The sequence below is a fragment of the Mytilus trossulus genome, chromosome 13 (genome assembly GCF_036588685.1).
Source record: "Mytilus trossulus isolate FHL-02 chromosome 13, PNRI_Mtr1.1.1.hap1, whole genome shotgun sequence".
Classification (NCBI taxonomy): domain Eukaryota; kingdom Metazoa; phylum Mollusca; class Bivalvia; order Mytilida; family Mytilidae; genus Mytilus; species Mytilus trossulus.
The window spans coordinates 47,176,277-47,192,999 of NC_086385.1; the positions used below are offsets into that span (position 1 = coordinate 47,176,277).

Sequence of the window (16,723 nt, forward strand, 5' to 3'; positions counted from 1 at the left end):
TCAACATAACTGTGTACAATCATTTTTTTAAACAATTATTTTTTTTAACAATATTTGTTCATTAATGAAATCCTCATTTACATACATCTTTCATTTTTACCACGTGAATTTTCCAAATCTGACTAAATAAATGATCTATTATTGAATATTGTGCATATAGTTTTTAACATCTAAGATAGTTTATCTCTAAAAGAGAGTTTACAATCTCATCTACTTATCGTTTTAAAGTCTTCATAGGTGTGTGAAATATTTGCCACTGAACATTAAGCAGTCTTCAATTAATCAAAACGCATGTTGTTTTTCGATGTGGTTAAATTTAAACCCTCCCTTTAGTAAGTTAACTTTTGGCTTGGTTTTTCTATATTTTTATATGCACAATAACATAAGATACATTTTCTTTTTTACATCTTCCGCATCACTTAGCTAATGAGGTAGCATGAGAACATATCACGTGACTATGAACTTTTTACATCAGCAGTCAAAATGGAAGATTTTTCGGGTTTCTTGTGTTTATTTACTTTTCTTTGTGTGTTAAATTTCCTTTCTGGTGTTGAAATAGTGAACGTGGAAAGTGAAGTAACTAAAGGTATGTTAATTAATTATCTAAATATTTCTAATATTTGGTTAAATATTTTGAAAATAATAACTTAAATGAATCATTTGAATGCATGTTGTGCTAATTAAAAAGTGTAACGCTAATCTGCAAATAGATTTCAGTGTATCAAACTTAAAGTAATGTAGACAAAGTCACATATCAAATATTATATTTTTATCAACATTTATTCTAGTATAGTAAATTATAAATCAGAAATACACACACCATGATTGTGGTGTGTAAATACTCTACTAATGATTATAACTGCACTTAAAACTTCACAAGAATGTGACCTTTGTTAACCTTTCACTATATGATTAGATTATATATACAGACACACTTCAGACATGAAATACACACATGCATATATCATGTTGTATATTTATCGTTATTTGATCATAGAAAAATTAAGATTCTGTATAAAATAACAACCTGTCTCAAAAATCAAAAACACATTTATTAATTTGATATGATGTAATCCCTAATTAAACATAAAATGTCAGAGAATATAACTTATAAAAATGATAAAGGAGTGGAGTTTGTAAAGTAAAACACGTCCGCTTAGAGAATAGCAACTTACGTTGCAGAAACATTTATCTTTCAAATTTTTAAAATATTTTGGACCAGTATATATTCGATCTCACCAAGATTAACATTGTATCTCATTCGTCTCAACTCGGCCGATTCTGTACCCTCATCTAAGGTAGAAGGAGAGTAGCGGATTCTACCGAGGATTGCCGAATGATTGTATCTAAGACATTTTGAATGAACATTTTCCGATTCCATTCGTCTAGATCACCTTTTATCTTATTCGCCTGTAGTTTTTGTGAGAAAAAATAGTGTTTTTTATTCATTCTAGCAGCTAAAAGTTTCAGGTTTTAAAATAACAGGAGTTCAAATCTGATTCAATTTTAATTTGGAAAGCTAAGAATAGAGGGTCATAATATATAAACTACTGTTATTCTAGTGAGTAATATAGTATGGATTTAGCGCATGTACACATTTAATTAATACGTCAAAACAGATTAAATATTAACATTACAGTAACTAATGAAACACCAATGAAAAAGGGTGTCGTTTTCCCATATTATTCCAACAAAAATTTCAAAAAGACAACTTTTATTAACAGCAACTCAGAATTATTTCTTTGTAAACAGCGCAGTTTATTTTATCTAATCGTTTGTTAATTTCTGTGTCATTTTGGTCTCTTGTGGAGAGTTGTCTCATTTGCAATCTTCTTTTCTTTATATTATCACCAACTTTTCTCTGTTTTCTGTTGATTTCAATTTTTCTCAAATTATAAAAATAAAAAACTTAAAACATGTGAGGTTGGTTAGACGTCAACAAGAGCTCTACTTTACTAAAAACATAAATCACACCTATCAATTTCGTCTCAATTCAAAGCTAAATTTGTAAATATAGTATAAAGCCTCGGTCACACCTTACCGGATAGCTCGAACGGACGCCTAACGGATAAAAAAAAAAGCTATCCGTTGACAAAATTTTTATCCGTTGGGAGTCCGTTGGTGTACTAACGGACATGTAACGATTGCCTAACGGACACACAACGGACATTGAACGTACGTGAAACGGATACGTACCGGACAGAACGGACTTCGAACGTACATCCAACGGACGAGTACCGGATAAAACGGACACCTAACGGAAGCGTAACGGATAAAACGGATGAATAAAATAATCTGAAATTAAAGGCAATAAACCATCTAAAAATTAAAGGCAATAAACCATCTGAAAATTAAAAGCAATAAAGCATCTGAAAATTAAAGGCGCGTCAGATGGACATGGTATCTAGTTATGTTATAATATTTGCTTCTGGGAAAGTGTGGTCAGTAGGACAGGTATTAAGGTCACACGTACCAAATAAAATGAACAATTTATCTGATTTTTTTTACGTTTTTACACACGAGGGTCACTTTAGTTAAATGGTTTAGTTGATTTTATTTTATATTGCGTCTTGTTTAGCATGATATGTGTGCAAATATAGAGCTCCTCTGATTAAAAAAAAATCAAGGTAGAAGCAGTGTGGTAATTCAGTCTTATAGAGTTTAAGTTGATTTTCTGAATTTGTTTATATTATGTACCTCTGGTATGAGAATGGATATGGTGTTATGCGGAACACTCCATCCGTACTACATGCTACGATATTTTGCTCCAGAAGCAAGCTGTTTAAGTGTAATTGCTAACTTGAGTCATGGTTCCAGTGGATTTCTGTAATAGGTATTCTGCTTGGCTATGCGAGGTCCAACCCGCTGCAATATCTCGTCGAACATCTCTGTGGGCATTCGAAGGAAGTGTACAAAGGACTGCCGATCCTCCCGCCCAATTTCGGTCATGAGTTGGTCATATAGACCAAAACTGCGTCGTCTTTCAGGACTAAGCTATGGTCGTGTCCACCATCTCCTGTGTCTTCTCCTTCTTCTCCTTTCGACAGCTTTAAGGTTTATATTTGCTACATTTAAGTTGAGTCTGGCCTGAATAAGAGCTGCTTGGTAGCGAAGACGTGCTCTTACTCCAAGATCCATCACGAATAATAAATATTCATTACACTCAAGAATCTAACATACCAAGTATTGGCATTTCTGACGCTAAATTTCAATTGGCATTTGTGCGTTTTACATATGGTAAGAATCCGTTTTATCCGTTATCCTTCCGTTAATGTCCGTTTCACATCCGTTTTATCCGTTAGGCGTCCGTTAGACGTCCGTTAGTCGTCCGGTAGACGTCCGTTGGTGAATTGGTCTACCGGATCTCTAACGGATGCATAACGGACACGTAACGGATACAAAACGGACGAGTACCGTACAAAACGAACGCTTAACGGACGTTCAACGGACATTTTATCCATTGGACGTCCTTTCAAAGTTTTGAACATGCTCAAAATTTTCCACCGGACAGATTGGACGTCAAGGAATAAAACGGACGCTTAACGAACATGCAACGGATATGGACGGACGCCTAACGGATAAGAACGGACGTCTAACGGACATCAACGGATTGAAAAAAAGTTATCCGGTAGCCGTCCGTTCGAGCTATCCGGTAAGGTGTGACCGAGGCTTTAGCCCCAATCATAAAAATAATATCTTTTGTAAGATAGCTCCACATTTCCGGACTTCTTTTGGTCTGATAATGTCCATGTCTTTAGAATCTTAAGCTTGCTATCTCAATTTTTTTGGAAATCATAATAATTAACATAATACTTTATAGAATGTTATGGAACCCATGTTGGATTTGGAATGTCTGGTAACCAGGACGACCATTACGAATCACTCCGCAGGAGATTCAAAGACTGCACCCATGTGGAAGGAAATCTTGAGATAACTCACGTGGACAAGGCCATTAACTCTTCCTATGACATTAGTTTCCTGTCTTCCATCAAAGTAGTCACTGGTTATGTTTTACTGGGACTGTTAGAAGTACAAACTATTCCACTTATCAACTTACGATTGATCAGAGCAGACAGTACCTACAACATAATGGGTGAAGAATACGGCCTTGTAGTGGCCTTGACCTCTGAAGCCGGAAATGACCCTAAACGGGTAGGACTCCGGGAACTTCAATTACCATCATTGTTAGGTAACAACTTGATATTTACGTTCAATACTATTTTTATTTCATGTCATATTTTGAAGAAAAAATATAAACCTATTAAAAGACAAACCCCAGTCTGAAAAACACTACTAATAAAACTAAGACTAGGCTACACGAACACTATGGTATAAAGGGAGATGCACCTTTATTTTAAGAACTATAATTTACATACGGGAAAAATCATGCAGAAACGAATACACGTGCAACAGAGTAGATGGTTCACTGATAGACCCACAACGTAAATATATAACAACGACCGTCATCTTCCATCACTTCTTGCCAAAACGCAAAGAAACGTGTAAAGCAGGAAAACCTATTATTACTCTGCACAGTGTTTTCGTAAATATGAAATACTTCTAATTATGTAGATAAGTCCAGAGGATCTTATTCCATGTCTGACCGCTTTATGAAAGCTTAACTATAGATTCTATCTGTCAGATTTTCCTTCTTACGTTTCACGTTAAATAGCCATCACGTACAATTGACGGTGTATTATGAAAAAGACAATCCGATTATATATATACGTATGTACTTTTACATTCTCACCCACGATGTGTTTATTTTCAGAAATCTCCAAAGGAAAAGTGTTCTTTGCACAGAATCCTCATCTGTGTTATATTGATACAATAGATTGGGGTTCGATTGTTCCTGATAACGAGGGTCCAGTAAAGTATGGAGAACTGGCTTATTCTGATAATTGTAAGTATGACGAGATAGCTTCCCTTAGACAATGTGGTAGATATTTAGTTAGCCGTAATCGGTCGAGCTAAGAAAGGGCGTTTTTATTTAGCTCAGTCGGTATACGCGCCAGCCTGCCTTGTAACACGGGGGTCCCGGGTTCGAATGCCGGAGTAGACGAACAATTTTGAAGAGAAATTCATGCTCTCCGGTTACATAAGCCTTTGATAGTTTATAAACTAAGAAAAATATGTCATATTTTAGTATATAAAAAAGACAGCTTGATTGTTAAAATATTCAATTTTGCAATACATTTTACAGTGTTTGACAATGTCGACGGTACTAAATCAAACATTGTAGCAATGAACTGTCTGTTTTTTTAGTGGGTACTGATATTTAAGAGAAAATCGTGATTAAATCTATTTTCCTAGACAAAAGATTCTATTTATATGACAGTTGCGAATAAAATGTAATCTTCTTATCTAATCCATACTTGTAGACGTATTTGTAATTATTGTTAGGTAGCTGTCTCATTGTACTTTTAAATTACCATTGAAGATAAAGCCATGGAACAAAACAGCAGTTATTAGGTCATGAATCAAAATATATAAAACAAACAATTTTTTTTTCTTCATCGAATAAATATTTTTGCAAATCTAAATAATCAATTTTATCGACTTTTATCTTTAGACATTTCAACTTCGAAATTAAAAAAGGCCTTCGACTTTAGAAGAAAACTTTTTATTTTTCATAATACATTTAAGTTCTGTAGTCTTTGGCGAGTTTCACGAAGCAAGCAACACATCCTAATTGAATTTCTCATAGATATTTCTTTGACTACATTTGGAATTTTTATAATCCACCATATTGCATTAACCGCATGATTTATGTCATTGGTGAAGGGTTACCTTCAGGTAATCCCGTGCTGTGGGGCTATTGCTGCTCAATCTAATATTTATTTTTGGGGTTTTTTTTTTGTCGACTGTTATTTTTCTTTTTGACGTTTTGGTGTCTTTATATCTTCAATTGAATTTTTTTAATTGTCTAATAATAGTTGATGTCGTCTTCCTTTTTTTTCGACAGTCATTTATGATGCGATCAACTGAATAGATGGATTTCTTTTTTTCAAAAATACGATTTAAGAACTTATAAGATTCCGCTGCAGTTATAATCATTGAACAAAACATTTGTGGAGTGAGCTATGATTTTATAAGCTCACAACTTAAAATTGTCATTTAATTTAAGAATGGAAATAGAGAATGCCTCTAAGAGTTTCTAACCTGACCAAGGAGTCGATAACAGTCCAAAGCCACCAATGAAATTCAACACGCGAAAAACTCTGCCCATTTTCTTCATTTTGCTAGTACAATTTTGTTTGTATTTATTGAGTTCTTTAATGTGAAAAATTGTCGTTATGAAGTAATAGTTTGCAAAACCTTGAAACGATAAGTTTGTTTAGAAAAAAGAAATAATATTGAAGAATATCTTAATGTTATTAATGTTCTTAACAAAATAGATATTATTTTACATATTAAGGTGAGAAGAAATGTGATACAGAGTGTGAGGTTGAGGGAGTAAACCGTTGTTGGGGAGAATCTAGATTCATGTGTCAGACAGGTACTTGCTTTAATTTGTTTTCGCTACATATACACAACGCAGAGGCCGCAAGATTTGTTTTGTATAGCCCTTTGTTGAAAATCTTAAACAAACCATGTAAGCTAAAACCATCTTCTGTATAAATCGACTATATATAGGCAAACTACATACTGATCGTATAAAAATTGAAACATGTTACAATAAAAAAAAGCGAGATAACCAGATTAATATTTTACCAAAAAAATGCAGCCACGGTTGTCTTTCTTAGAAGATCAAACGTTCCAGGATTTAAACATCCAATGAACATATTTTGTTTTCTTTCTTCAGTGCGGAGCTCACATTGCCACTCTTCCTGTCCAGGCCGTTGCTATGACAGTTATATATTAGGTTGTTGCCATCCAGAATGTGCCATAGGGTGTTATGGTCCAAGCGATTCTGATTGTGAGGTAAAATTGTTTGCAGAAATATTGTCACGTGATAAGGCATTGTTGTATTATGTACTTCAGGTTTTAACGAACTGATTTATTTACGTAACCAAAAAACTTCTAATGTTGAATGATTGTAAATGAGAAAGCCATCCAACAGAGAACAACCAAAGACTTTATAACCAACAGCATTTTATTTAAACATGGTATCACAGTTAATCAAATCGTGAACTAACTTATGCGAATCTCTGGTTCAATTAAGTCCGGTTTAGCTGTCTATAAAAAATATTCTTATATTTTATTTTTTTATTAGATGGAAATGATTTTCAAAGTCAGCTAACAATGAATTATTCAATGATTGCCATCATCTGAATTTCGAGATGGTTGATGCTATAGTATCTTTACAACGACCTTGAAAATCTCCTGCATGAACACAATTACGCCTTAAAATAATAAAGGGTGTGTGTGAAGTGGAGCACCGTTGCAATAACTTCCAATAGCCGACAGTTTAAAAAAAAACAAAAATTGATAATCATTATTTCTTACCTTGAAAAAAATGAACAAATTTAAGGTTCATGTACATGTACCAGGCTCACATGGGCTTGTTATTTTTTGCCGGGTTTCCCACGGATATCAAATCCAGCTAATAGTAACAAACTCCTGTGCCAGGCTTCTTATTTTGTACGTCAAATACACGTTTCGCCTACAAAAGTACATTGTGTGTTATTTTTTTCAGATGTGCAAGTATTTCCAGTTCGGTGATAGATGTGTTCCTAGCTGTCCGACAAATGCACGTAGAATAGGACAAGAATGTATCATGCCTTAAAAGGCAATCATGGTTATATACAAGGGAGACCACTCACAATGCAAATTGCATGTTACTTCTTTTCGTTTGAGAACATTTACGGAAACAGTGAAATCTATTATATGTATGAAAACACATCAATATATTTGATTAGAGACGTATGGAGCGATTGAACGAAAACGAGACTGTTAAGGATGTACATTTTTTTACACGTTATACATATGATAGATTATGATCTTATTTTGTTGTTGTAAAATGCATATGTAATATATCAGGAATGTACTATTCAAAACGAACCCAAGACATTGTTTTAAAAGTATTAATGTATTTTCAAATTAAAACATTAAATTTAACACGCATTATTCTTCTTTTTGTCTATTTGGTTTTTAGGATAAAGGACCGATGCCACATATTTTAAGAACACCTGAAATTAATTAATTTAAGATTCATTTGCCTTGCATATAATGTATGTATTCCCTTGAATTAAAATTAAACATTTAATAATATTTTTATTGATTTTATTACGACTGAAACGTTATCCGCACAAAATTATCAGTAAATTATGTAATCTATTTTCGCTCACTTTGATACTTCCTTAGGAGTAAAAATATCTATATAGAAAAGATAATTTTATATTGAAATTTTACAAAAAAAGGTCACATGTCTCTGACACACAGTCAATTGCACTATGAAATACTGATTACGTGTCCATCCTTTTTCCAAAAATATCAAGTCCGTTTCGTAAATCTTTAATTCTCTGTAGGAATCCCAATAATTGATACATGTACATTAAACATAGTAAAATATTCAAACTTGCAATAAAAGATCGGCATCAACAAGAGACTAAAATGACACAGACATTAACAACTATAGGTCACCGTACGGCCTTCAATAATGAGCAAAGCCCATATTGCATAGTCAGCTATAAAAGGCCCCGATATGACAATGTAAAAGAATTCAAACGAGAAAACTAACGGCCTTATCTATATAAAAAATGAACGAAAAACAAATATGTAACACATAAACAAACGACAACCACTGAATTGCAGTCTCCTGACTTGAGACAGGTACATTGTACATACATAAATAATGTGGCGTGGTTAAACATGCTAGCGGGATCCCAACCCTCCCCCTAACCTGGGACATTGGTATTATAGTACAACATAAGAAAGAACTATAAATATCAGTTGAAAAGGCTTAACTCATCAGATGGATTAGTCTGTTAAAATATTACAGGATGCACACATTGTATATATGTAAATCGTCTTTAATCAGATCACAGTGGTGGATTCAAGGGGTCGTTACCAGCCTTTGATCAGAAAATATATAATATAAAAGCAAGAAATTATCAACAACAAAAATCGTCTCGCTACGCTCTGCAATATTTCTTACATTTTATGGAATAACAACACCCCTTTGAAAAATTTTGAACTATGAAGTCTATAGAAGCAATTTACATTGTGCAATCTACTAGAATTTTATAAAGTTTTTAATACCGAAGTTTCAGATGTGTACTTGTACCTTTAAGTTCTAATAAAGTTATTTTAACATTATGCTTTTTCTAGATCATGAATTACATAGTAGGTTGAAGGTGACCCGGAGCTTCTGTTTGATAAACTTGGTTAACTTTTGTATATGTTTTCCACTATGAATTAAAATGGCATTTCTAACCAAACCTACATGTAGCATTGATACATGTATATGTTACAGTAGAGGTAAACTATGGAATACACTTCATACTCAAATTCGATTAGTTGATTACAGACGTCCTTCCAAGCAAATTTTCAAAGAAATGAAAATTCAATGTGTCAAAATTGTTTTCAACACAGAAGCTAGCATCCACAAAGTTCAATGCTACGTGTAACCACAATTTATACAAACAACACTGTTTGAAAAATCTTATCATATACTTTATACACGTTATTACTTGGCCAGTTTTCACACTTTGCCGGGATAAAATAAGGATAGTGGATATAACCAATACATCTTTCAATACTATATATATATATATATATATATAATTAGGGACGACATCAAAAGATCGATGTAGGATAAAAAAAAAAAAACTTAAATCAAATAGTTTGGGGGAGGAGTTAAAATTCTGCAAGTTTTGTATATCTGTTCCGGACCATATGAGTATTTGGACCATACGCGTATGGTCATGACCATATGCGTATACTCATATGGTCCGACCATACGCGTATGGTCCGACCGTACGCGTATGGTCGGACCATATGAGTATTATACTTGTTTGGTTATTAACGGGCCGGACCATATGAGTATTTGGACCATATAGGTATTTTATCAAATATACAATAGAAATAAAACAATCAACTTTATCTTAAAAACAAATGTGTTTACAAAAAAAATGAATTAGTTTTACATTTCAAAAGCTACATAATCATTAAATATTGATGCCACAGTCAGTTGATCTTAGTTTTCATCGCTAATTGTATTCGTGTATACTTTTGTATATTTCGAATGACCTTCACACGATACCATACATGTAGCTTTTCTGCGATTGCTTGTTTTGGCTGCGTGCAGTGATATCGATTGGGACAGTTCAGATGTGTCTACGGTGTTTTTAAGAAACTCTTGATCTCCAATATCGTAAAATAAATATTACAGATGAAATTAAATAAAAGCAGTGGCTATTTCATAGCTCTTAAATGCTATTTTACCGGTCTTATAATAAAGATTAAAATAGAAATATAGAAATAAAGAATAGAAAAAAATAATGAAACATACACTTTTAATATTTTACTTATCAAAAATGTCTTCAAAAATGTCATGATCTTTAAATAAATATCATGATCCTTGGCGGTGATGTAACCTACTTTAAACAATAAAATTCCTTTTAAGATATGCTCATTTGATTTTGACATCTTCTTATAATTGTACTTACAAATAGTAAGTAATATTAACTGTGTGAAACTGGGTTTTTTTAATAAGTTGTTTTAATATATAATAAAATTACATTTTAGTAACGTTACAACCAGAAGGGTCACACCAAATGAAGAGTTTAAAAGTATACGTGTTGATTACCCCGACCATACGCGTACGGTCCGACCATACGCGTATGGTCGGACCATATGAGTATATACCCATATGGTCATGACCATACGCGTATGGTCCAGATACTCATATGGTCCGGAACATATCTAAAATCGATTTTTACATATATCACTATTGGTAAATCAATTTTCCCGGGTCAGTGAAAAAACTATGTGAATTAAAAGGTTTTTTTATCCTACATTCAACTTTGGATGTCGTCCCTTACATGTACCTGCCATACGACATTAAATCTTGTGCCAGTAAATTGTAATTTTAATTCAAACATCAAAAACACAAAATACACTCTAGATAGTTTATTTCCTGCACTTCATTTAAGAGATAACATATAAAAGCCACAGATAACGTTTCCAAAGTTATTAGTATTAGCTTTTTATTTCTAGATTTATTATATTAATATATTTCAATTTAAACAAGAAATTAAAAAAAAAAACGTATATTGGCCTGATAAATTGAAGAATTACCACGTGTGATTTCATTACTTATGCGGAAGTAGGTACCAGTTAAGATAACAGTTAATACCAGATACAGATCATGTCACATGCAAATGTGATAGTTTTTTAAAGAATATTTCCTTTCAAAGAAGGAAGTAACACAACATGCATAGTTTTAATTTACCTTTATAATAAACGCTATCGTCCCGTACATGCAGTGTAAATGATTAATATATTGTTGCTTGCTTAAAATCCTGCTAGGTTAAATATTTCATGAATGTTCGGTACAAGAGAAGACATCATAATTATACTTTCTTTTAGGGTTCGTAACGTGTCATTCTTTCTATACGAGGCATAAGACTTTGTGTCATTTTGGTCTTTTGTGGATAGTTGTCGTCTCATTGGCAATCATACCACATCTTCTTTTTTATATAAGACATAAAGCTCAAATAACCATTTCGACGGAACGTGGTTGCGTATTTATATATTACATCCCGCATTGCAATCAAGCGCACCACTTAAGCAAGGGTTTCACAGCCGTAACGGGTGAAGCTAAATGAGAGACAATACTTCTATACACAGATAACCCTTTAAGTTAGTATCTGTGTATATCGAGCTAACCATAAAAGACATTGTCAAAACCTATTTTGCATTTAACTGACTTTCTTTCAACTTCGAATTTTATTTGACCTTTTTAACCTATTGATTTGAGCTACTTTGATGAGTCTTTTCTGTAGAAGAAACGAACGTCTGGCGTCCGTTGGAAGGTGACGAGAAATCGCTGGCCCGTGTTAAGAGAGAGCGATATCTCTTGCATGTAAAAGATACCTTGTATATTTCAAAAAAGAGCAGGCTAATGCCGCTTCAAGGTCACTGAACGGTCTTCAACAATGGACAAAACCCAAGTATTTCAGTTCGTATGGCCATGCTGTTGTTGATAATAATTTTGAGATTCAGCTGGATCAAATTTGGTGAAATTATATATAGGTTTGCTTTGAAGAAGATTGGCTACTACCAATGACCATCGTAAAGAAGAGGTTATTAAACAATACATCTTTCTGGATGACATTTATTTTGATATCAAGATGAGTTAAATGCTTTACAGAATTTAATTTGTCTATAAAACACAGTACGTATTTTCCTAATTATCAGTTTGATTTATATCATGTTTTGAATGCATCTAAATTTTCTTAAATTAGTCATACTTTCATGCTTAGTTCATTTAGATTTTAAATCTCCCTTGTTGAGCAACATTTCAGTATCGCTTGTACTTTATATATGACATATATGCCAGTTGATACGATATTTTAGGAGTTGATTCTATATCATGATTCGATGACAGTTGGTATACCTACATGCAAAATGTACACGTATTACAAAGCTCTTGCACCAACCTCACCAACCCCATTTATCTACTTTAAGGTACACGTGCACTTAATTATTCCAACGTATATGAAAATATCTGACATACGGGAAAACGACTGGTTTAGAAAATGTCATCAGTCAACTGTTACCCTTAATATAAAAAAACTAATCTCAGCAACTCAAGAATCGGGAACTGGTAAAGAGATGTGATTTTAAAAGATAAATACGATTTTATTGTGACGTAATCGAAGATTATCGACCACAACGAACGTTATCTAGGTATTTATGAATTGTCCTGCTGACGAACGGTTTGATAAATGAATTTTTCCTGATAAAGTTTTTATCATAGTTTAACATTAGTTTGGGTGTGGGTCTAATAAATCTGTGTATGAAAATAGGACTTCAAATTATTGAGGACAGTACAACGGAAAAATCTGGATTGCTCTATGTTTACATGTAAGTTTATAACGGATATTTAGCTAAGGATTAATTTCGTAAATATTAGGTGACCACAATCATGACCGAAGTTAGAAAACCTCAGTGTATGATACTATAAGCGACTTATGAGCTCTTATAAATCATAAAGGGAACTATTTTTACATGACTTGAATGTGTGATCTGTATAGTAAATTGAGTATACAAATAATGTGATTATTCTTCGTGATAATTTCATTCTAATACGTAAAGAAACACGGAAAGGGCGCAAAGACAATAGCAATTTAATGAAACCAGTCAGTTTGGAGGTGTTGAAGATGCAGTAGCAAACGTACGAACACACATTGTTCCGGTTCACCGTATGAATACATGCATGTTTCGGTGTCTGGATAGGGTTGGAGTGAGGGTACTTCAAATATGTATTTTAGATAATTCTATATATAGGCGTGTCCTCTCTCCTTTTTTTGTATATCGCACATTGCCGTACTCCGTATATACTTAAGCCCCATTATTGTCTATTCTGTTAGTTTATTCTTTATGTTTTTGACCGTTATTTGCGTTAATTCTCTGTTATCTTAACCATTCAGACCCTCGATTATGTCTATTAATTATTTCCGTAACAAATATAAATACTGGTGATAGGTCTACTCGTCATACCCATGATGTTATATTACGTTTTTCCAAGTTGTATCATTGTTCTTCATGTGCAATTGTATATTTCGTTTTTTTATTGATTGATTGATTGTATGTTGCTTAACGTCCAGTGGCAAATACTTCAAGCATGTTAAGGACATACGTTTTCCATCGAATGATGTATATACTAAAGTATATAGGTCTATCTATACGTAAAGAGGAAACTACCTACATGTTTAACATAATATTTAATAAATGAAGTTTTTTTTTACCTTTAATCTGCAAATCATAATTAAACAAAAATGATTCGAATTATGTTCTTTTTTGTGTGATGATCGAGTCATAGGTGGATCCATTCAGTTATGAATTTCTAACCTATTCTTTGTAAATTTTACAACACAGCATAACACATTTTCCAAAATTTAGTCTTTTAAAAGAAAAATACTTCTATGGAAATATGCATATTATTAGTATTAGAAAATAAGGTGTATCAGATAAAAATGAAATATTTATTAAACATTGTCAATGACTTTTCATAGCGAAACAAGGACTTCTTTTACTTAATAGTACGGGTTAGGTTTACGGTTAGGGCTACTGTTTTGTGTCGGTTTGGGTTACTTTTAAAAAGTATGCCGGTTGGGTATATTAATCAACAAATTTAACTGGTCTTGTAAACTGCAGATATTACAATGCGTATTTCATTTCATAAATAAAATGTCCAAATCTCTAGTTGAGTTCACGATAGGAAATTACTAAAAATTGCAAACATGTCTTTAATTATATTTGAAACATTACTTGTTCATAAGATAGCTCAATTATTAAGGACCTTAAATTTATACTTTTAAGATAATAATGTTATTTTTCTCGTAGTATTAGAAATGCACTTATCTGGATGAATTTGAATAAGAAAGGGACAATTTCAAGATAATAATACGAATTCACTTTTTTTATGCTGAAAACGAAAATAAATCCCTGTATACATGTATCTCGTTTTGAACCTTTTCCTGTCTGTGTGTTCAAAGATTCCGGTACACTAACTATACCATTTTGAAGCAAAATATATATTCATACAGATTATTTATTTACACAGCGACATTAATTATTTTTTATTATTACAGGAACATCTTTTAGAACCACACAATGAACATGAGATGTAAGTATTTAGTATTTAAAGGATGGCAAATGATCTCTTTTGATTTTAAAGGGGGCAATTCTAAATTATTGATTGGGTTCGTGTTGCTTAACCATTAGTTTTCTTTAGAGTAATTGTTTATCTGTTCGTCTTTTTGACGTTGTTTTGTCTGTTTTTCTTCTACAAAAGATTTTCTGTCGCTCTCTTTGTCTTTTTCATACATTTTTTTTGCATTTATAGTGCATACAAAAATAATGTGAAGGGTAAACGATTTTCTTAGTAATTTCGACTCCTTACTTTTTGCGTTATTACCCCATGTTTTGTTTGGTAAACAAGATCACGAATTTCAGATAAGACATTATGTTTTACGTTGAAAATTGAAGTTTAGAACATTTTTGTTATAGTAAAAATAAAACATCGTTCTTTATTTTTTTTGGAAATAGTCCATAGAATAATGTCAAAATATTTGCTTAAAATTACACTTCATTTTTCATGACAAATAGTTTTGACGAAATAAGGAAACAAGTTATTATGCACAATAACATCATGCAAAAAAGAATGGTTACAAGAGATTGAAAATATTAAGGGGGAAATGAAAAATAATACTGAAAAATGGTATAATCGAAACAATGATATGTCTTATTTTGAAAATTGTCTTACTATAAAGTGTTTAGCCTATACATGTATACTCACTATGTATGTTTAGAACAATCGATCACAACAAACTCTTTCTTTCAGTAATTGCAATGATAAGCAGCATTGTTTTAGTGAATGCAACTTTGTCACCAGGAACTGATTCATCTACTTCGCCCGTGACAGGAAATCTAGGATCTACTGTTTCAGCCGTCCGAAATTCACAAAGTACCTCACAAACAACTACACCGTCACCCATCTCTTTTACATCTCTTACAACTACTTCAAGTCCTTCAATGTCCGATTCTACAATTCCGACGTTGAAATCATTATCTTCGGTAAATATGCCTAATACACCAAACAATACGCATGTTACCATTTCAACTAATCATAACAACAACAAAAATAGTACCCCGAGTACATCAAATGTTCATACTCCTAATATCAATAGTTCGACACAGCAATCAAACGGATCAGAAGAAATAACTACTCAAGTTCCAAGTGTTACGAAAGCACCTGTAAATGTTCCTGTTACAACAGTTAAACAAACTACAGGTAAGTTTTAAGTTTAGCATTATCTGTCAAACGCATTTTAAGGTTCATCATAACCTTTCGGCTAATATGGCCGTATTTTCACAACAAATTTTACTCTGATTACAGACAAACCTATGCACCTGCTTAAAATTGGACTATAAAATCCAGGTACGTTTTCAATTTTCTGAAACGTATACTACATGTAACTTTTATATATCTAGTCTCTGTCATGCCTTAAAACTTTCCCAGATATACCAGTTATTTTGTAAATTTTGACGTGTGAACACGACCAAACTTTCAATTCCTTATGGTGAACTTTAATAACACGTGTTAATGGCAAGCCGTTTTGCTATTTATTCTTACTTCAAGATATCTCATAAACTTTGTAAGATATCTTATATAGTTTATAAGATATCTTATATAGTTTATAAGATATCTCATATAGTTTATAAGATATCTTATATAGTTTATAAGATATCTCATATAATTTATCAGATATCTTATATAATTGTCTTTATAAGATATCTCATAAACTATATAAAATATCTTATAAACTATATAAGATATCTTATAAACTATATAAGATATATTATATAAAAATTGTTTATAAGATATCTCATATACTTTATAAGATATCTTATAAACTTTAGAAAATATCTTATAAACTTTAGAAGATATCTTATAAACTTTAGAAGATATCTTATAAAGTATATAAGATATCTTATAACTTATAGGAGATCTCATAAAAATTAAATTATATTTAATATCTTATATATT

At 32.3% G+C, this 16,723-nt stretch overlaps 1 protein-coding gene and 1 long non-coding RNA gene across 2 annotated transcripts; both read left to right on the plus strand.

Annotated features, from left to right (window-relative positions):
- Positions 1-434: 434 nt before the first annotated feature.
- LOC134694851 (receptor tyrosine-protein kinase erbB-4-like) lies at positions 435-8,061 on the plus strand. The gene is made up of 6 exons (XM_063555929.1): positions 435-586; positions 3,821-4,189; positions 4,772-4,903; positions 6,419-6,499; positions 6,806-6,924; positions 7,640-8,061. The coding sequence occupies exons 1-6, from the start codon at positions 484-486 to the stop codon at positions 7,727-7,729; spliced, it is 894 nt and encodes a 297-aa protein (XP_063411999.1). The 5' UTR covers positions 435-483; the 3' UTR covers positions 7,730-8,061.
- Positions 8,062-12,881: 4,820 nt separating this feature from the next.
- LOC134693956 (uncharacterized) lies at positions 12,882-15,859 on the plus strand. Its single transcript, XR_010102531.1, has 3 exons — positions 12,882-13,035; positions 14,766-14,800; positions 15,518-15,859. It is a non-coding gene; the product is annotated as an uncharacterized LOC134693956 (long non-coding RNA).
- Positions 15,860-16,723: the final 864 nt, after the last annotated feature.